Below are 24,355 nucleotides of genomic sequence, written 5' to 3'. Positions count from 1 at the left end.
AGGCTAGTCTACATGATGAGATTATGGATAAGAGCGAGAATATGTTTATCGATCATCATGTCATCAGAATAAGAGCATCAATATGTATTGTAAAGGAGAAAAACATTTCCTTATCAATCTACACACAATACCCTATAATTACAAAGCAAAAAACATGTTTTGGGATTTTTTGAGAAATGTATTGAAAATAAAAAACAGAAATGACTTATTTATATAAATATTCAGACCCTTTTCTATGAGCTCAGGTGCATCCTGTTCCCATTGATCATCCTTGAGATGTTTCTACAATTTGTTTGGAGTCCACTTGTGGTAAATTCATTTGATTGGACTTGATTTGGAAATACACATACCTGTCTATATAAGCTCCCACAGTTGACAGTGCATGTCGAAGCAAAAACCAAGCCATGAGGTCGAAGGAATTGTCTGTAGAGCTCCGAGACAGGATTATGACGAGGCACATCTGGGAAGGGGTACCAAAAACATGTCTGCAGCATTGAAGGTCCCCAAGAACACAGTGGCCTCCATCATTCTTAAATGGAAGAAGTTTGGAACCACCAAGACTCTTCCAGTAGTTGGCCGCCCGGCCAAACTGAGCAATCAGGGGAGAAGGGCGTTGGTCAGGGAGGTGACCAAGAACCTGATGGTCACTCTGACAGAGCTCTAGAGTTCCTCTGTGGAGATGGGAGAACCTTCCAGAAGGACAACCATCGCTGCAGCACTCCACCAATCAGGCCTTTATGGTAGAGAGGCCAGACTGAAGCCACTCCTCAGTAAAAGGCACATGACCGCCTGGAGTCGATCAAACCAAGATTGAATTCTTTGGCCTGAATGCCAAGTTTCACGCCTGGAGGAAACATGCCACTATCCCTACGGTGAAGCATGGTGGTGGCAGCATCATGCTGTGGAGATGTTTTTCAGTGGCAGGGACTGGGAGACTAGGCAGGATCGAGGGAAAGTTGAATGGAGCACACAGATCCTTGATGAAAACCTGCTCCAGCGTGCTCAGGACCTCAGACTGGGGTCAAAGGGTCGCTTTCCAACAGGACAATGACACTAAGCACACCGCCAAGAATTCGCAGTAGTGATTCGGGACAATTCTCTGAAGGTCCTTGAGTGGCCCAGCCTAGCATCTCTGAAGAGACCTGAAAATAGCTGTGCAGCGACGCTCCCCGTCCAACCTGAGGCTGTAATCGTGCTTCAAACAAAATTAACATTTGCAACCTGTTTTTTCTTTGCTGTTATAAGGTTTTATGTGTAGATTGATGGGAATTGTTTTTATCATCCATTTAAGAATAAGGCTGTAATGTAATAACATTTGAAAAAGTCAAGGGGTCGGAATACTTTCGGAATACACTGTTATGCCATTAAGCAGATGATTTTATCCAAAGTGACTAACATTAGTGTTTATACACCGTATGAATCTATTCAATAATGTGTCCACACACAGTACATCTAACCACTGTATTCTCAACAACATTCAGACATTCACAGACATACATACTCCCTAACAGACCATACATCTAACACTGTATTCTCAACAACATTCAGACATTCACAGACATACATACTCCCTAACAGACCATACATCTAACCACTGTATACTCAACAACATTCAGACATTCACAGACATACATACTCCCTAACAGACCATACATCTAACCACTGTATACTCAACAACATTCAGACATTCACAGACATACATACTCCCTAACAGACCATACATCTAACCACTGTATACTCAACAACATTCAGACATTCACAGACATACATACTCCCTAACAGACCATACATCTAACCACTGTATACTCAACAACATTCAGACATTCACAGACATACATACTCCCTAACAGACCATACATCTAACCACTGTATACTCAACAACATTCAGACATTCACAGACATACATACTCCCTAACAGACCATACATCTAACCACTGTATACTCAACAACATTCAGACATTCACAGACATACATACTCCCTAACAGACCATACATCTAACCACTGTATACTCAACAACATTCAGACATTCACAGACATACATACTCCCTAACAGACCATACATCTAACCACTGTATACTCAACAACATTCACAGACATACATACTCCCTAACAGACCATACATCTAACCACTGTATTCTCAACAACATTCAGACATTCACAGACATACATACTCCCTAACAGACCATACATCTAACACTGTATTCTCAACAACATTCAGACATTCACAGACATACATACATACTCCCTAACAGACCATACATCTAACCACTGTATACTCAACAACATTCAGACATTCACAGACATACATACTCCCTAACAGACCATACATCTAACCACTGTATACTCAACAACATTCAGACATTCACAGACATACATACTCCCTAACAGACCATACATCTAACCACTGTATACTCAACAACATTCAGACATTCACAGACATACATACTCCCTAACAGACCATACATCTAACCACTGTATACTCAACAACATTCACAGACATACATACATACTCCCTAACAGACCATACATCTAACCACTGTATACTCAACAACATTCACAGACATACATACTCCCTAACAGACAATACATCTAACCACTGTATACTCAACAACATTCACAGACATACATACTCCCTCACAGACAATACATCTAACCACTGTATACTCAACAACCTTTAGACATTCACAGACATACACGCTCCTTAACAGACAATACATCTAACCACTGTATACTCAACAACATTCACAGACATACATACTCCCTAACAGACAATACATCTAACCACTGTATACTCAACAACATTCACAGACATACATACTCCCTCACAGACAATACATCTAACCACTGTATTCTCAACAACATTCACAGACATACACACTCCCTAAAAGACCATACATCTAACCACTGTATTCTCAACAACATTCACAGACATACATACTCCCTAACAGACAATACATCTAACCACTGTATACTCAACAACATTCACAGACATACACACTCCATAACAGACAATACATCAACAACATTCACAGACATACACACTCCCTAACAGACAATACATCTAACCACTGTATACTCAACAACATTCACAGACATACACACTCCATAACAGACAATACATCAACAACATTCACAGACATACACACTCCCTAACAGACAATACATCTAACCACTGTATACTCAACAACATTCACAGACATACACACTCCATAACAGACAATACATCAACAACATTCACAAACATACACACTCCCTAACAGACAATACATCTAACCACTGTATACTCAACAACATTCACAGACATACACACTCCTAAACAGACAATACATTGACTATAAACATGTGGACACCAAGGCACTTGAAACTCTCAACCTGCTCCTCTACAGCCCTGCCAATGTTAATGGGGGCCTGTTCGGCCCGCCTTTTCCTGTAGTCCAAGATCATCTCTCTCTCTCTCTCTCTCTCTCTCTCTCTCTCTCTCTCTCTCTCTCTCTCTCTCTCTCTCTCTCAAACTCTCTCTCAAACTCTCTCTCTCTCTCTCTCTCTCTCTCTCTCTCTCTCTCTCTCTCTCTCTCTCTCAAACTCTCTCTCTCTCTCTCTCTCTCAAACTCTCTCTCTCTCTCTCTCTCTCTCTCTCTCTCTCTCTCTCTCTCAAACTCTCTCTCTCTCTCTCTCTCTCTCAAACTCTCTCTCTCTCTCTCTCTCTCTCTCTCTCTCTCTCTCTCTCTCTCTCTCTCTCTCTCTCTCTCTCTCTCTCTCGATGAAATGCAGTCACAGCTCGTAGCCACCTTATTTTGACACAAAATTGAGAGCAGATAATTCATATTCTGTAGCCTAACTAATGTCCAGAAAGGCTTTCTGATGGGGCTGCTTTGGTCCTAATGAAGCGAATTGGGGAGGGGGGTGTGCATAGGGGAACATGAATGGAGTCATTGTCCTGCAGTATTGAATTTACAGGCTTTTAAATCCCAGGAGCATGATCTAAATTGAGTTTGCCTGTCTCTGATCCCTGCTTATTAGAGGCTAATGCAGTATTTCCTGCTTTCACATGTTCATCACAGAGGGGCTCTGGTTGAATGTTCATCACAGAGGGGCTCTGGTTGAATGTTCATCACAGAGGGGCTCTGGTTGAATGTTCATCACAGAGGGGCTCTGGTTGAATGTTCATCACAGATGGGCTCTGGTTGGATGTTCATCACAGAGGGGCTCTGGTTGGATGTTCATCACAGAGGGGCTCTGGTTGGATGTTCATCACAGAGGGGCTCTGGTTGGATGTTCATCACAGAGGGGCTCTGGTTGGATGTTCATCACAGAGGGGCTCTGGTTGGATGTTCATCACAGAGGGGCTCTGGTTGGATGTTCATCACAGAGGGGCTCTGGTTGGATGTGCATCACAGAGGGGCTCTGGTTGAATGTTCATCACAGAGGGGCTCTGGTTGAATGTTCATCACAGAGGGGCTGTGGTTGAATGTTCATCACAGAGGGGCTCTGGTTGAATGTTCATCACAGAGGGGCTCTGGTTGAATGTTCATCACAGAGGGGCTCTGGTTGAATGTTCATCACAGAGGGGCTCTGGTTGAATGTTCATCACAGAGGGGCTCTGGTTGGATGTTCATCACAGAGGGGCTCTGGTTGAATGTTCATCACAGAGGGGCTCTGGTTGAATGTTCATCACAGAGGGGCTCTGGTTGAATGTTCATCACAGAGGGGCTGTGGTTGAATGTTCATCACAGAGGGGCTCTGGTTGAATGTTCATCACAGAGGGGCTCTGGTTGGATGCTCCCACTTTTCCTTCTTCCTCTGTGCTTAAGTTTGGAATCATCCCTCCCCCTCCTTTAACCTAACACTTTAGTCTAGACCCCCCCCTCTCTCTCGTTAACCTAACCCTTTAGTTTAGACCCCCCTCTCTCTCCATTAACCTAACCCTTTAGTTTAGACCCCCCTCTCTCCATTAACCTAACCCCAACCTTTTAGTTTAGACACCCCCTCTCTCTCTCCGATAACCTAACCCCAACCATTTAGTTTAGACCCCCTCTCTCTCTCCGTTAACCTAACCCTAACCATTTAGTTTAGACACCCCCTCTCTCTCTGTTAACCTAACCATAACCATTTAGTTTAGACCCCCCTCTCTCTCTCTCCGTTAACCTAACCCTAACCATTTAGTTTAGACCCCCCTCTCTCCGTTAACCTAACCCTAACCATTTAGTTTAGACACCCCCTCTCTTTCTGTTAACCTAACCATAACCATTTAGTTTAGACCCCCCCCTCTCTCTCTCTCCGTTAACCTAACCCTAACCATTTAGTTTAGACCCCCCTCTCTCCGTTAAACTAACCCTAACCATTTAGTTTAGACACCCCCTCTCTCTCTGTTAACCTAACCCTAACCATTTAGTTTAGACACCCCCTCTCTCTCTGTTAACCTAACCCTAACCATTTAGTTTAGACACCCCCTCTCTCTCTGTTAACCTAACCCTAACCATTTAGTTTAGACCCCCCTCTCTCTCTCCGTTAACCTAACCCTTTAGTTTAGACCCCCCCTCTCTCTCCATTAACCTAACCCTTTAGTTTTGACCCCCCTCTCTCTCCATTAACCTAACCCCAACCTTTTAGTTTAGACACCCCCTCTCTCTCTCCGATAACCTAACCCCAACCATTTAGTTTAGACCCCCTCTCTCTCTCCGTTAACCTAACCCTAACCATTTAGTTTAGACACCCCCTCTCTCTCTGTTAACCTAACCATAACCATTTAGTTTAGACCCCCCCTCTCTCTCTCTCTCCGTTAACCTAACCCTAACCATTTAGTTTAGACCCCCCTCTCTCCGTTAACCTAACCCTAACCATTTAGTTTAGACACCCCCTCTCTTTCTGTTAACCTAACCATAACCATTTAGTTTAGACCCCCCTCTCTCTCTCTCCGTTAAACTAACCCTAACCATTTAGTTTAGACACCCCCTCTCTCTCTGTTAACCTAACCCTAACCATTTAGTTTAGACACCCCCTCTCTCTCTGTTAACCTAACCCTAACCATTTAGTTTAGACACCCCCTCTCTCTCTGTTAACCTAACCCTAACCATTTAGTTTAGACACCCCCTCTCTCTCTGTTAACCTAACCCTAACCATTTAGTTTAGACCCCCCCCTCTCTCTCTGTTAACCTAACCCTAACCATTTAGTTTAGACCCCCCTCTCTCCGTTAACCTAACCCTAACCATTTAGTTTAGACCCCCCTCTCTCCGTTAACCTAACCCTAACCATTTAGTTTAGACCCCCTCTCTCCGTTAACCTAACCCTAACCATTTAGTTTAGACCCCCCCTCTCTCCGTTAACCTAACCCAAACCATTTAGTTTAGACCCCCCTCTCTCCGTTAAACTGACCCTAACCATTTAGTTTAGACCCCCCCCTCTCTCCGTTAACCTAACCCTATCCATTTAGTTTAGACCCCCCTCTCTCCGTTAAACTAATCCTAAACATTTAGTTTAGACCCCCCTCTCTCTCTCCGTTAACCTAACCCTAACCATTTAGTTTAGAACCCCCCTCTCTCCGTTAACCTAACCCTAACCATTTAGTTTAGACCCCCTCTCTCTCTCCGTTAACCTAACCCCAACCATTTAGTTTAGACCCCTCCCCCCTCTCTCCGTTAACCTAACCCCAACCATTTAGTTTAGACCCCTCCCCCTCTCTCCGTTAAACTAACCCTAACCATTTAGTTTAGACCCCTCCCCCTCTCTCCGTTAAACTAACCCTAACCATTTAGTTTAGACCCCCTCTCTCCGTTAACCTAACCCTAACCATTTAGTTTAGACCCCCCCTCTCTCTCTCTCTGTTAACCTAACCCTAACCATTTTGTTTAGACCCCCCTCTCTCCGTTAACCTAACCCTAACCATTTAGTTTAGACCCCCTCTCTCTCCGTTAACCTAACCCTAACCATTTAGTTTAGCCCCCCCCCCCCTCTCCGTTAACCTAACCATTTGGTTTAGAAGCCCCCCCTTTTGGCCCGCTCCAAAACAAACTCCCCTTTTGGGCCAGAACACTTCTAGTCACAATAACATTGGATTATACAAGGCCCCAGCCACACAGCCCAAGAGCAGGGGACATGTTCAACATACTGCAGTCTAACAGTCTCACAGCCTACCATCACATAACAGAAAAACAGCACAACTAGGACGTAGAGTTTTTCCTGGTCATGTTGTCAGTACCACAGTGTTCCTATTGGTTTCCCATCTCACCATGATGTGTGTGTGTGTGTGTCTGTGCGCGCGTATCTCCACGACAGGATGCTGAGGAGTAACCAGCTAGGCTGTGTGGACAACACCACCTTCACAGGCCTGAGCTCCGTACGCCTGCTGTCTCTCTATGACAACCGAATCTCCACCATCACCCCGGGAGCCTTCACCACACTGCACTCCCTCTCCACCATGTAAGTCTCCCCACTCCCTTACACACTCTCTTTCTCCCTCTCCCTCCTCTTCTCCTCACCACACACCACCTGATTGTCTGTGAGATCACTCCCTCTCCACGGAAGTCTCATCTCCCTCCCCCCCATCGTCCTCTATCCACCTCTCCTCCTCATCCCCTCTTCCCCCCACCACCTGACTGTTTGAGAGATGTCTCCTAACCCAGCCCTGGTTCTGGAAAGACGGACAACCTACAGTCTCTCCATGGCTACAGAATACTGCTGCAGATGGTCTTGGTAATTACAAGCTTGTTTTGTTGGAGCCTCTGTTCCCTCGTTATCAAGCCACTAATAGTTTCTATTTACGACCGCCCCTGGAGCATCGACAAAATAGAGTTTTATCTTTCCAAAGCTAGCAACATCATGGCAAATGTCCTTATGAAAATGGCTGCTTTCGAAATATTGTCTCGCGGTCCAATGGAACATGATTCGAAATGAAGCAACATTTTAGTTGATGGCGATGATACAATGTTATGTCTGAGATTAACTTGTCAGACATGATCAGTATTAAAATGAGAACTATTAAGATGTTATGCCTCTTACCCATGACCACCCAGAAGACAACGTATAAATAAATGAACATTTATCTGATGAATAAAACGTCCCCTCATATATAACATGGAATCATGTTTATCTAACTATCCCCTCATATATAACATGGAATCATGTTTATCTAACTATCCCCTCATATATAACATGGAATCATGTTTATCTAACTGTCCCCTCATATATAACATGGAATCATGTTTATCTAACTGTCCCCTCATATATAACATGGAATCATGTTTATCTAACTATCCCCTCATATATAACATGGAATCATGTTTATCTAACTGTCCCCTCATATATAACATGGAATCATGTTTATCTAACTATCCCCTCATATATAACATGTACATGGAATCATGTTTATCTAACTATCCCCTCATATATAACATGGAATCATGTTTATCTAACTATCCCCTCATATATAACATGGAATCATGTTTATCTAACTATCCCCTCATATATAACATGGAATCATGTTTATCTAACTGTCCCCTCATATATAACATGGAATCATGTTTATCTAACTATCCCATCATATATAACATGGAATCATGTTTATCTAACTATCCCCTCATATATAACATGGAATCATGTTTATCTAACTAACTGTCCCCTCATATATAACATGGAATCATGTTTATCTAACTGTCCCCTCATATATAACATGGAATCATGTTTATCTAACTGTCCCCTCATATATAACATAAATCATGTTTATCTAACTGTCCCCTATATAACATGGAATCATGTTTATCTAACTGTCCCCTCATATATAACATGTTTATCTAACTGAATCATGGAATCATGTTTATCTAACTGTCCCCTCATATATAACATGGAATCATGTTTAATCATGTTTATCTAACTGTCCCCTCATATATAACATGGAATCATGTTTATCTAACTGTCCCCTCATATATAACATGGAATCATGTTTATCTAACTGTCCCCTCATATATAACATGGAATCATGTTTATCTAACTATCCCCTCATATATAACATGGAATCATGTTTATCTAACTATCCCCTCATATATAACATGGAATCATGTTTATCTAACTGTCCCCTCATATATAACATGGAATCATGTTTATCTAACTATCCCCTCATATATAACATGGAATCATGTTTATCTAACTGTCCCCTCATATATAACATGGAATCATGTTTATCTAACTGTCCCCTCATATATAACATGGAATCATGTTTATCTAACTGTCCCCTCATATATAACATGGAATCATGTTTATCTAACTGTCCCCTCATATATAACATGGAATCATGTTTATCTAACTGTCCCCTCATATATAACATGGAATCATGTTTATCTAACTATCCCCTCATATATACATGGAATCATGTTTATCTAACTGTCCCCTCATATATAACATGGAATCATGTTTATCTAACTGTCCCCTCATATATAACATGGAATCATGTTTATCTAACTATCCCCTCATATATAACATGGAATCATGTTTATCTAACTGTCCCCTCATATATAACATGGAATCATGTTTATCTAACTGGAATCATGTTTATCTAACTATCCCCTCATATATAACATGGAATCATGTTTATCTAACTATCCCCTCATATATAACATGGAATCATGTTTATCTAACTGTCCCCTCATATATAACATGGAATCATGTTTATCTAACTGGAATCCCTAACTGTCCCCTCATATATAACATGGAATCATGTTTATCTAACTGTCCCCTCATATATAACATGGAATCATGTTTATCTAACTGTCCCCTCATATATAACATGGAATCATGTTTATCTAACTGTCCCCTCATATATAACATGGAATCATGTTTATCTAACTGTCCCCTCATATATAACATGGAATCATGTTTATCTAACTGTCCCCTCATATATAACATGGAATCATGTTTATCTAACTGTCCCCTCATATATAACATGGAATCATGTTTATCTAACTGGAATCATGTTTATCTAACTGTCCCCTCATATATAACATGGAATCATGTTTATCTAACTGTCCCCTCATATATAACATGGAATCATGTTTATCATGTAACTGTCCCCTCATATATAACATGGAATCATGTTTATCTAACTGTCCCCTCATATATAACATGGAATCATGTTTATCTAACTGTCCCCTCATATATAACATGGAATCATGTTTATCTAACTGTCCCCTCATATATAACATGGAATCATGTTTATCTAACTGTCCCCTCATATATAACATGGAATCATGTTTATCTAACTGTCCCCTCATATATAACATGGAATCATGTTTATCTAACTGTCCCCTCATATAACATGGAATCATGTTTATCTAACTGTCCCCTCATATATAACATGGAATCATGTTTATCTAACTCATGTCCCCTCATATATAACATGGAATCATGTTTATCTAACTGTCCCCTCATATATAACATGGAATCATGTTTATCTAACTGTCCCCTCATATATAACATGGAATCATGTTTATCTAACTGTCCCCTCATATATAACATGGAATCATGTTTATCTAACTGTCCCATATATAACATGGAATCATGTTTATATAACATGGAATCATGTTTATCTAACTGTCCCCTCATATATAACATGGAATCATGTTTATCTAACTCCCATCATATATAACATGGAATCATGTTTATCTAACTCCCCTCATATATAACATGGAATCATGTTTATCTAACTATCCCCTCATATATAACATGGAATCATGTTTATCTAACTGTCCCCTCATATATAACATGGAATCATGTTTATCTAACTGTCCCCTCATATATAACATGGAATCATGTTTATCTAACTGTCCCCTCCATGGAATCATATAACTATGGGAATCATGTTTATCTAACTGTCCCCTCATATATAACATGGAATCATGTTTATCTAACTGTCCCCTCATATATAACATGGAATCATGTTTATCTAACTGTCCCCTCATATATAACATGGAATCATGTTTATCTAACTGTCCCCTCATATATAACATGTACATGGAATCATGTTTATCTAACTGTCCCCTCATATATAACATGGAATCATGTTTATCTAACTATCCCCTCATATATAACATGTACATGGAATCATGTTTTTATCTAACTGTCCCCTCATATATAACATGGAATCATGTTTATCTAACTGTCCCCTCATATATAACATGTACATGGAATCATGTTTATCTAACTGTCCCCTCATATATAACATGGAATCATGTTTATCTAACTATCCCCTCATATATAACATGTACATGGAATCATGTTTATCTAACTGTCCCCTCATATATAACATGGAATCATGTTTATCTAACTGTCCCCTCATATATAACATGGAATCATGTTTATCTAACTATCCCCTCATATATAACATGGAATCATGTTTATCTAACTGTCCCCTCATATATAACATGGAATCATGTTTATCTAACTGTCCCCATCATATATAACATGGAATCATGTTTATCTAACTGTCCCCTCATATATAACATGGAATCATGTTTATCTAACTGTCCCCTGCATATATAACATGGAATCATATATAACATGGAATCATGTTTATCTAACTGTCCCCTCATATATAACATGAATCATGTTTATCTAACTGTCCCCTCATATATAACATGGAATCATGTTTATCTAACTGTCCCCTCATATATAACATGGAATCATGTTTATCTAACTATCCCCTCATATATAACATGGAATCATGTTTATCTAACTGTCCCCTCATATATAACATGGAATCATGTTTATCTAACTGTCCCCTCATATATAACATGGAATCATGTTTATCTAACTGTCCCCTCATATATAACATGGAATCATGTTTATCTAACTGTCCCCTCATATATAACATGGAATCATGTTTATCTAACTGTCCCCTCATATATAACATGGAATCATGTTTATCTAACTGTCCCCTCATATATAACATGGAATCATGTTTATCTAACTGTCCCCTCATATATAACATGGAATCATGTTTATCTAACTGTCCCCTCATATATAACATGGAATCATGTTTATCTAACTGTCCCCTCATATATAACATGGAATCATGTTTATCTAACATGTCCCCTCATGTCCCCTCATATATAACATGGAATCATGTTTATCTAACTGGAATCATGTTTATCTAACTGTCCCCTCATATATAACATGGAATCATGTTTATCTAACTGTCCCCTCATATATAACATGGAATCATGTTTATCTAACTGTCCCCTCATATATAACATGGAATCATGTTTATCTAACTGTCCCCTCATATATAACATGGAATCATGTTTATCTAACTGTTTATATAACATGGAATCATGTTTATCTAACTATCCTCATATATAACATGGAATCATGTTTATCTAACTGTCCATGTTTATCTAACTCATATATAACATGGAATCATGTTTATCTAACTGTCCCCTCATATATAACATGGAATCATGTTTATCTAACTGTCCCCTCATATATAACATGGAATCATGTTTATCTAACTGTCCCCTCATATATAACATGGAATCATGTTTATCTAACTGTCCCCTCATGGAATCATAACTAACTGTCCCCTCATATATAACATGTACATGGAATCATGTTTATCTAACTGTCCCCTCATATATAACATGGAATCATGTTTATCTAACTATCCCCTCATATATAACATGTACATGGAATCATGTTTATCTAACTGTCCCCTCATATATAACATGGAATCATGTTTATCTAACTGTCCCCTCATATATAACATGGAATCATGTTTATCTAACTGTCCTAACTGTCCCCTCATATATAACATGGAATCATGTTTATCTAACTATCCCCTCATATATAACATGGAATCATGTTTATCATGGAATCATGTTTATCTAACTGTCCCCTCATATATAACATGGAATCATGTTTATCTAACTGTCCCCTCATATATAACATGGAATCATGTTTATCTAACTGTCCCCTCATATATAACATGGAATCATGTTTATCTAACTGTCCCCTCATATATAACATGGAATCATGTTTATCTAATCATGTCCCCCCTCATATATAACATGGAATCATGTTTATCTAACTGTCCCCTCATATATAACATGGAATCATGTTTATCTAACTGTCCCCTCATCATGGAATCATGTTTAAACATGGAATCATGTTTATCTAACTGTCCCCTCATATATAACATGGAATCATTATCCCCTCATATATAACATGGAATCATGTTTATCTAACTGTCCCCTCATATATAACATGGAATCATGTTTATCTAACTGTCCCCTCATATATAACATGGAATCATGTTTATCTAACTGTCCCCTCATATATAACATGGAATCATGTTTATCTAACTGTCCCCTCATATATAACATGGAATCACATGGAATCATGTTTATCTAACTATCCCCTCATATATAACATGGAATCATGTTTATCTAACTATAATAACATGGAATCATGTTTATCTAACTTTCCCCTCATATATAACATGGAATCATGTTTATCTAACTGTCCCCTCATATATAACATGGGAATCATGTTTATCTAACTATCCCCTCATATATAACATGGAATCATGTTTATCTAACTGTCCCCTCATATATAACATGGAATCATGTTTATCTAACTGTCCCCATCATATATAACATGGAATCATGTTTATCTAACTATCCCCTCATATATAACATGGAATCATGTTTATCTAACTATGGAATCATGTTTATCTAACTATCCCCTCATATATAACATGGAATCATGTTTATCTAACTGTCCCCTCATATATAACATGGAATCATGTTTATCTAACTGTCCCCTCATATATAACATGGAATCATGTTTATCTAACTATCCCCTCATATATAACATGGAATCATGTTTATCTAACTGTCCCCTCATATATAACATGGAATCATGTTTATCTAACTATCCCCTCATATATAACATGGAATCATGTTTATCTAACTTTCCCCTCATATATAACATGGAATCATGTTTATCTAACTTTCCCCCCCTCATATATAACATGGAATCATGTTTATCTAACTGTCCCCCCCTCATATATAACATGGAATCATGTTTATCTAACTGTCCCCTCATATATAACATGGAATCATGTTTATCTAACTTTCCCCTCATATATAACATGGAATCATGTTTATCTAACTGTCCCCTCATATATAACATGGAATCATGTTTATCTAACTATCCCCTCATATATAACATGGAATCATGTTTATCTAACTATCCCCTCATATATAACATGGAATCATGTTTATCTAACTATCCCCTCATATATAACATGGAATCATGTTTATCTAACTGTCCCCTCATATATAACATGGAATCATGTTTATCTAACTGTCCCCTCATATATAACATGGAATCATGTTTATCTAACTGTCCCCTCATATATAACATGGAATCATGTTTATCTAACTGTCCCCTCATATATAACATGGAATCATGTTTATCTAACTATCCCCTCATATATAACATGGAATCATGTTTATCTAACTGTCCCCTCATATATAACATGGAATCATGTTTATCTAACTGGAATCATGTTTATCTAACTCATATATAACATGGAATCATGTTTATCTAACTAATATAACATGGAATCATGTTTATCTAACTGTCCCCTCATATATAACATGGAATCATGTTTATCTAACTATCCCCTCATATATAACATAATCATGTTTATCTAACTGTCCCCTCATATATAACATGGAATCATGTTTATCTAACTATCCCCTCATATATAACATGGAATCATGTTTATCTAACTTTCCCCTCATATATAACATGGAATCATGTTTATCTAACTTTCCCCTCATATAACAAATCATGGAATCATGTTTATCTAACTTTCCCCTCATATATAACATGGAATCATGTTTATCTAACTTTCCCCTCATATATAACATGGAATCATGTTTATCTAACTGTCCCCTCATATATAACATGGAATCATGTTTATCTAACTATCCCCTCATATATAACATGGAATCATGTTTATCTAACTATCCCCTCATATATAACATGGAATCATGTTTATCTAACTGTCCCCTCATATATAACATGGAATCATGTTTATCTAACTGTCCCCTCATATATAACATGGAATCATGTTTATCTAACTGTCCCCTCATATATAACATGGAATCATGTTTATCTAACTATCCCCTCATATATAACATGGAATCATGTTTATCTAACTGTCCCCTCATGTTTATCTATAACATGGAATCATGTTTATCTAACTGTCCCCTCATATATAACATGGAATCATGTTTATCTAACTGTCCCCTCATATATAACATGGAATCATGTTTATCTAACTATCCCCTCATATATAACATGTACATGGAATCATGTTTATCTAACTATCCCCTCATATATAACATGGAATCATGTTTATCTAACTTTCCCCTCATATATAACATGGAATCATGTTTATCTAACTTTCCCCTCATATATAACATGGAATCATGTTTATCTAACTATCCCCGCATATATAACATGGAATCATGTTTATCTAACTGTCCCCTCATATATAACATGGAATCATGTTTATCTAACTATCCCCTCATATATAACATGGAATCATGTTTATCTAACTGTCCCCTCATATATAACATGGAATCATGTTTATCTAACTGTCCCCTCATATATAACATGGAATCATGTTTATCTAACTATCCCCTCATATATAACATGGAATCATGTGTATCTTGGGGCACTAGTCTCCTCATATGTAACCTGTACATGGAATCATGTGTATCTTGGGGCACTAGTCTCCTCATATGTAACCTGTACATGGAATCATGTGTATCTTGGGGCACTAGTCTCCTCATATGTAACCTGTACATGGAATCATGTTTATCTTGGGTCACTAGTCTCCTCCCTTCTCCTTCCACTTCTACTGCCTCTATGTCTATCAGCTCTCTTTCCCTCCCTCCCTCCCTCCCTCCCCCTCCCTCCCTCCCTCCCTCCCTCCCTCCCTCCCTCCCTCCCTCCCTCCCTCCCTCCCTCCCTCCCTCCCTCCCTCCCTCCCTCCCTGACTATCGCTTCTCTCTTGGAGAGTAAAAGTAGTGCTGTGGTCTGCCAGCTTTCTAATTACCCTGCGGCCGCCGACACTGACGGATCCGCTCCAGCGCGGCCTGACTAAAATTACTGTCTGGTTTGTGAACCTGCACCGCGTAGAGCGGACCTGGCCAGGCAGCACAGCACTGGGCCCAGCTGTGATCCCAGTGTACAAGTGTATCAGAGAAACAGTCAGTCACGATGGGACAGAGCGACTTCTTGCTCTTTCTCTCTCTCGCTCTCTCAATTCAGTTTCAATTTCAATTCCATTTTATGGGCTTTATTGGCATGGGAAACATATGTTTACATTGCCAAAGCAAGTGAAATAGATAATAAACAGAAGTGAAATAAACAAATTTACAGTGTCATGACGTTGGCCTGGGGTTTGGTTTATGACAGTCATAAATACCTCTTCCCCCCTTTTTCCTCTATCTACCCTACTGCTGTTACATTTGCAAACACCTTGGTTAACATAGAGATTCTGGGAACATCAGAAGGTGGAGAGAAATGAACTATATTCTGGTAATCCGACCAATTGAACATATGCGGTTAAGAAGGAAAGAAATTCCACAAATTAACTTTTAACAAGGCACACCTGTTAATTTAAATTAATTCCAGGTGACTACATCATGAAGCTGGTTGAGAGAATGCCACATAGCATCACAGCATCATAGCCTCATATTTTCATAGCCTCATATTCTCATGTCATCATAGCCTCGTAGCATCATAGCCTCATAACAGATGGTAAAAAGGGACCTGGGTGAAATAAATCTGCAAGTGTTGACTATAACACTGTGATGCTCCAGGTACTGTGGAGGGGATGGCTAGTGTTGACTATAACACTGTGATGCTCCAGGTACTGTGGAGGGGATGATTAGTGTTGACTATAACACTGTGATTCTCCAGATACTGTGGAGGGGATGGCTAGTGTTGACTATAACACTGTGATTCTCCAGATACTGTGGAGGGGATGGCTAGTGTTGACTATAACACTGTGATGCTCCATGTACTGTGGAGGGGATGATTAGTGTTGACTATAACACTGTGATGCTCCAGGTACTGTGGAGGGGATGATTAGTGTTGACTATAACACTGTGATGCTCCAGATACTGTGGAGGGGATGGCTAGTGTTGACTATAACACTGTGATGCTCCAGGTACTGTGGAGGGGATGGCTAGTGTTGACTATAACACTGTGATGCTCCAGGTACTGTGGAGGGGATGGCTAGTGTTGACTATAACACTGTGATGCTCCAGGTACTGTGGAGGGGATGGCTAGTGTTGACTATAACACTGTGATGCTCCAGGTACTGTGGAGGGGATGATTAGTGTTGACTATAACACTGTGATGCTCCAGGTACTGTGGAGGGGGGGGAGATGACTAGTGTTGACTATAACACTGTGATGCTCCAGGTACTGTGGAGGGGATGATTAGTGTTGACTATAACACTGTGATGCTCCAGGTACTGTGGAGGGGATGATTAGTGTTGACTATAACACTGTGATGCTCCAGGTACTGTGGAGGGGATGATTAGTGTTGACTATAACACTGTGATGCTCCAGGTACTGTGGAGGGGAAGATTAGTGTTGACTATAACACTGTGATTCTCCAGATACTGTGGAGGGGATGGCTAGTGTTGACTATAACACTGTGATGCTCCAGGTACTGTGGAGGGGATGATTAGTGTTGACTATAACACTGTGATGCTCCAGGTACTGTGGAGGGGGGAGGTGACTAGTGTTGACTATAACACTGTGATGCTGCTCCAGGTACTGTGGAGGGGGATGACTAGTGTTGACTATAACACTGTGATGCTCCAGGTACTGTGGAGGGGATGATTAGTGTTGACTATAACACTGTGATGCTCCAGGTACTGTGGAGGGGATGATTAGTGTTGACTATAACACTGTGATGCTCCAGGTACTGTGGAGGGGATGATTAGTGTTGACTATAACACTGTGATGCTCCAGGTACTGTGGAGGGGGGGTGACTAGTGTTGACTATAACACTGTGATGCTCCAGGTACTGTGGAGGGGATGATTAGTGATGACTATAACACTGTGATGCTCCAGGTACTGTGGAGGGGATGATTAGTGTTGACTATAACACTGTGATTCTCTAGGTACTGTGGAGGGGATGACTAGTGTTGACTATAACACTGTGATGCTTGAGGTACTGTGGAGGTGATGATGAGTGTTGACTATAACACTGTGATTCTCCAGGTACTGTGGAGGGGATGGCTATTGTCGGTGATAACACTGTGATAATCCAGGCAGGCACTGTGGAGGGGATGACTAGTGTTGACTTTAACACTGTGAAGTTCCAGGTACTGTGGAGGGGGGTGACTAGTGTTGACTATAACACTGTGATGCTCCAGGTACTGTGGAGGGGGGAGTATAACTAGTGTTGACTATAACACTGTGATGCTCCAGGTGCTGTGGAGGGGATAACTTGTGTTGACTTTAACACTGTGATGCTCCAGGTACTGTAAAGGGGTTGGCTAGTGTTGACTATAACACTGTGATGCTCCAGGTACTATAAAGGGGTTGGCTAGTGTTGACTATAACACTGTGTTGCTCCAGGTACTGTGGAGGGGGTGACTAGTGTTGACTATAACGCTGTGATGCTCCAGGTACTGTGTGGGGGGGGGGGTGACTAGTGTTGACTATAACACTGTGATTCTCCAGGTACAGTGGATGGGATGGCAAGTGTTGACTATAACACTGTGATGCTCCAGGTACTGTGGAGGGGTTGGCTAGTGTTGACTATAACACTGTAATGCTCCAGGTACTGTGGATGGGATGGCTAGTGTTGACTATAACACTGTGATGCTCCAGGTACTGTGGAGGGGTTGGCTAGTGTCGACTATAACACTGTGATGCTCCAGGTACTGTGGAGGGAGTGACTAGTGTTGACAATAACACTGTGATGCTCCAGGTACTGTAAAGGGGTTGGCTAGTGTTGACTATAACACTGTGATGCTCCAGGCAGGTACTGTGGAAGGGTTGGCTAGTGTTGACTATAACACTGTGATGCTCCAGGTACTGTGGAGGGGATGATTAGTGTTGACTATAACACTGTGATGCTCCAGGTACTGTGGAGGGGATGATTAGTGTTGACTATAACACTGTGATGCTCCAGGTACTGTGGAGGGGATGATTAGTGTTGACTATAACACTGTGATTCTCCAGGTACTGTGGAGGGGATGACTAGTGTTGACTATAACACTGTGATGCTTGAGGTACTGTGGAGGTGATGATGAGTGTTGACTATAACACTGTGATTCTCCAGGTACTGTGTTGGGGATGGCTATTGTCGGTGATAACACTGTGATAATCCAGGCAGGCACTGTGGAGGGGATGACTAGTGCTGACTATAACACTGTGATGCTCCAGGTACTGTAAAGGGGTTGGTAAGTGTTGACTATAACAGTGTGATTCTCCGGATACTGTGGAGGGGATGATTAGTGTTGACTATAACACTGTGATTCTCCAGTTCCTGTGGAGGGGATGATTAGTGTTGACTATAACACTGTGATTCTCCAGGTACTGTGGAGGGGATGGCTATTGTCGGTGATAACACTGTGATAATCCAGGCAGGCACTGTGGAGGGGATGACTAGTGCTGACTATAACACTGTGATGCTCCAGGTACTGTAAAGGGGTTGGCAAGTGTTGACTATAACAGTGTGATTCTCCGGATACTGTGGAGGGGATGATTAGTGTTGACTATAACACTGTGATTCTCCAGTTCCTGTGGAGGGGATGATTAGTGTTGACTATAACACTGTGATTCTCCAGGTACTGTGGAGGGGATGGCTATTGTCGGTGATAACACTGTGATAATCCAGGCAGGCACTGTGGAGGGGATGACTAGTGCTGACTATAACACTGTGATGCTCCAGGTACTGTAAAGGGGTTGGCAAGTGTTGACTATAACAGTGTGATTCTCCGGATACTGTGGAGGGGATGATTAGTGTTGACTATAACACTGTGATTCTCCAGTTCCTGTGGAGGGGATGATTAGTGTTGACAATAACACTGTGATTCTCCAGGTACTGTGGAGGGGATGGCTAGTGTTGACTATAACACTGTGATTCTCCAGTTCCTGTGGAGGGGATGATTAGTGTTGACAATAACACTGTGATTCTCCAGGTACTGTGGAGGGGACAGCTAGTGTCGGCGATAACACTTTGATAATCCAGGCAGGCACTGTGGAGGGGATGACTAGTGTTGACTTTAACACTGTGAAGTTCCAGGTACTGTGGAGGGGGTGACTAGTGTTGACTATAACACTGTGATGCTCCAGGTACTGTGGAGGGTGGGGGGGATAACTAGTGTTGACTATAACACTGTGATGCTCCAGGTGCTGTGGAGGGGATAACTTGTGTTAACTTTAACACTGTGATGCTCCAGGTACTGTAAAGGGGTTGGCTAGTGTTGACTATAACACTGTGATGCTCCAGGTACTGTAAAGGGGTTGGCTAGTGTTGACTATAACACTGTGATGCTCCAGGTACTGTAAAGGGGTTGGCTAGTGTTGACTATAACACTGTGTTGCTCCAGGTACTGTGGAGGGGTGACTAGTGTTGACTATAACGCTGTGATGCTCCAGGTACTGTGGGGGGGGGGGGGTGACTAGTGTTGACTATAACACTGTGATTCTCCAGGTACTGTGGATGGGATGGCTAGTGTTGACTATAACACTGTGATGCTCCAGGTACTGTGGAGGGGTTGGCTAGTGTTGACTATAACACTGTGATGCTCCAGGTACTGTGGATGGGATGGGTAGTGTTGACTATAACACTGTGATGCTCCAGGTACTGTGGAGGGGTTGGCTAGTGTCGACTATAACACTGTGATTCTCCAGGTACTGTGGATGGGATGGCTAGTGTTGACTATAACACTGTGATGCTCCAGGTACTGTGGAGGGAGTGACTAGTGTTGACAATAACACTGTGATGCTCCAGGTACTGTAAAGGGGTTGGCTAGTGTTGACTATAACACTGTGATGCTCCAGGCAGGTACTGTGGAAGGGTTGGCTAGTGTTGACTATAACACTGTGATGCCCCAGGTACTGTGGAGGGAGTGACTAGTGTTGACTATAACACTGTGATGCTCCAGGTACTGTAAAGGGGTTGGCTAGTGTTGACTATAACACTGTGATGCTCCAGGTACTGTGGAGGGGATGATTAGTGTTGACTATAACACTGTGATTCTCCAGTTCCTGTGGAGGGGATGATTAGTGTTGACAATAACACTGTGATTCTCCAGGTACTGTGGAGGGGATGGCTAGTGTTGACTATAACACTGTGATTCTCCAGTTCCTGTGGAGGGGATGATTAGTGTTGACAATAACACTGTGATTCTCCAGGTACTGTGGAGGGGACAGCTAGTGTCGGCGATAACACTTTGATAATCCAGGCAGGCACTGTGGAGGGGATGACTAGTGTTGACTTTAACACTGTGAAGTTCCAGGTACTGTGGAGGGGGGGGGGTGACTAGTGTTGACTATAACACTGTGATGCTCCAGGTAATGTGGAGGGGGGGGGTATAACTAGTGTTGACTATAACACTGTGATGCTCCAGGTGCTGTGGAGGGGATAACTTGTGTTGACTTTAACACTGTGATGCTCCAGGTACTGTAAAGGGGTTGGCTAGTGTTGACTATAACACTGTGATGCTCCAGGTACTGTAAAGGGGTTGGCTAGTGTTGACTATAACACTGTGTTGCTCCAGGTACTGTGGAGGGGGTGACTAGTGTTGACTATAACGCTGTGATGCTCCAGGTACTGTGGGGGGGGGGGTGACTAGAGTTGACTATAACACTGTGATTCTCCAGGTACAGTGGATGGAATGGCAAGTGTTGACTATAACACTGTGATGCTCCAGGTACTGTGGAGGGGTTGGCTAGTGTTGACTATAACACTGTGATGCTCCAGGTACTGTGGATGGGATGGCTAGTGTTGACTATAACACTGTGATGCTCCAGGTACTGTGGAGGGGTTGGCTAGTGTCGACTATAACACTGTGATTCTCCAGGTACTGTGGATGGGATGGCTAGTGTTGACTATAACACTGTGATGCTCCAGGTACTGTGGAGGGAGTGACTAGTGTTGACAATAACACTGTGATGTTCCAGGTACTGTAAAGGGGTTGGCTAGTGTTGACTATAACACTGTGATGCTCCAGGCAGGTACTGTGGAAGGGTTGGCTAGTGTTGACTATAACACTGTGATGCTCCAGGTACTGTGGAGGGGATGATTAGTGTTGACTATAACACTGTGATGCTCCAGGTACTGTGGAGGGGATGATTAGTGTTGACTATAACACTGTGATTCTCCAGTTCCTGTGGAGGGGATGATTAGTGTTGACTATAACACTGTGATTCTCCAGGTACTGTGGAGGGGATGGCTATTGTCGGTGATAACACTGTGATAATCCAGGCAGGCACTGTGGAGGGGATGACTAGTGCTGACTATAACACTGTGATGCTCCAGGTACTGTAAAGGGGTTGGCAAGTTTTGACTATAACAGTGTGATTCTCCGGATACTGTGGAGGGGATGATTAGTGTTGACTATAACACTGTGATTCTCCAGTTCCTGTGGAGGGGATGATTAGTGTTGACAATAACACTGTGATTCTGCAGGTACTGTGGAGGGGATGGCTAGTGTTGACTATAACACTGTGATTCTCCAGTTCCTGTGGAGGGGATGATTAGTGTTGACAATAACACTGTGATTCTCCAGGTACTGTGGAGGGGACAGCTAGTGTCGGCGATAACACTTTGATAATCCAGGCAGGCACTGTGGAGGGGATGACTAGTGTTGACTTTAACACTGTGAAGTTCCAGGTACTGTGGAGGGGGGTGACTAGTGTTGACTATAACACTGTGATGCTCCAGGTACTGTGGAGGGGGGGGGGGATAACTAGTGTTGACTGTAACACTGTGATGCTCCAGGTGCTGTGGAGGGGATAACTTGTGTTGACTTTAACACTGTGATGCTCCAGGTACTGTAAAGGGGTTGGCTAGTGTTGACTATAACACTGTGATGCTCCAGGTACTGTAAAGGGGTTGGCTAGTGTTGACTATAACACTGTGATGCTCCAGGTACTGTAAAGGGGTTGGCTAGTGTTGACTATAACACTGTGTTGCTCCAGGTACTGTGGAGGGGGTGACTAGTGTTGACTATAACGCTGTGATGCTCCAGGTACTGTGGGGGGGGGGGGGGGGGGGGTGACTAGTGTTGACTATAACACTGTGATTCTCCAGGTACTGTGGATGGGATGGCTAGTGTTGACTATAACACTGTGATGCTCCAGGTACTGTGGAGGGGTTGGCTAGTGTTGACTATAACACTGTGATGCTCCAGGTACTGTGGATGGGATGGCTAGTGTTGACTATAACACTGTGATGCTCCAGGTACTGTGGAGGGGTTGGCTAGTGTCGACTATAACACTGTGATTCTCCAGGTACTGTGGATGGGATGGCTAGTGTTGACTATAACACTGTGATGCTCCAGGTACTGTGGAGGGAGTGACTAGTGTTGACAATAACACTGTGATGCTCCAGGTACTGTAAAGGGGTTGGCTAGTGTTGACTATAACACTGTGATGCTCCAGGCAGGTACTGTGGAAGGGTTGGCTAGTTTTGACTATAACACTGTGATGCTCCAGGTACTGTGGAGGGAGTGCCTAGTGTTGACTATAACACTGTGATGCTCCAGGTACTGTAAAGGGGTTGGCTAGTGTTGACTATAACACTGTGATGCTCCAGGTACTGTGGAGGGGATGGCTAGTGTTGACTATAACACTGTGATTCTCCAGTTCCTGTGGAGGGGATGATTAGTGTTGACAATAACACTGTGATTCTCCAGGTACTGTGGAGGGGACAGCTAGTGTCGGCGATAACACTTTGATAATCCAGGCAGGCACTGTGGAGGGGATGACTAGTGTTGACTTTAACACTGTGAAGTTCCAGGTACTGTGGAGGGGGGGGGGGGTGACTAGTGTTGACTATAACACTGTGATGCTCCAGGTACTGTGGAGGGAGTGACTAGTGTTGACACTAACACTGTGATGCTCCAGGTACTGTAAAGGGGTTGGCTAGTGTTGACTATAACACTGTGATGCTCCAGGTACTGTAAAGGGGTTGGCTAGTGTTGACTATAACACTGTGATGCTCCACGTACTGTAAAGGGGTTGGCTAGTGTTGACTATAACACTGTGATGCTCCAGGTACTGTAAAGGGGTTGGCTAGTGTTGACTATAACA

General features: G+C 41.8%; 1 protein-coding gene across 1 annotated transcript in view; it reads left to right on the top strand.

Moving 5' to 3' along the window:
- The window catches only part of LOC124010774 (slit homolog 3 protein-like), a 444,233-nt gene that overhangs the window by 321,380 nt on the left and 98,498 nt on the right, over positions 1-24,355 (top strand). Inside the window, exon 19 of the mRNA XM_046323430.1 lies at positions 7,275-7,418. Within this exon, the coding sequence (XP_046179386.1) occupies positions 7,275-7,418 (144 nt within the window). The remainder of the gene's footprint in view (positions 1-7,274; positions 7,419-24,355) is intronic.

This window comes from Oncorhynchus gorbuscha, linkage group LG23, assembly GCF_021184085.1.
Source record: "Oncorhynchus gorbuscha isolate QuinsamMale2020 ecotype Even-year linkage group LG23, OgorEven_v1.0, whole genome shotgun sequence".
Classification (NCBI taxonomy): Eukaryota; Metazoa; Chordata; class Actinopteri; order Salmoniformes; family Salmonidae; genus Oncorhynchus; species Oncorhynchus gorbuscha.
This window is presented reverse-complemented; position numbering and strand designations above follow the sequence as displayed.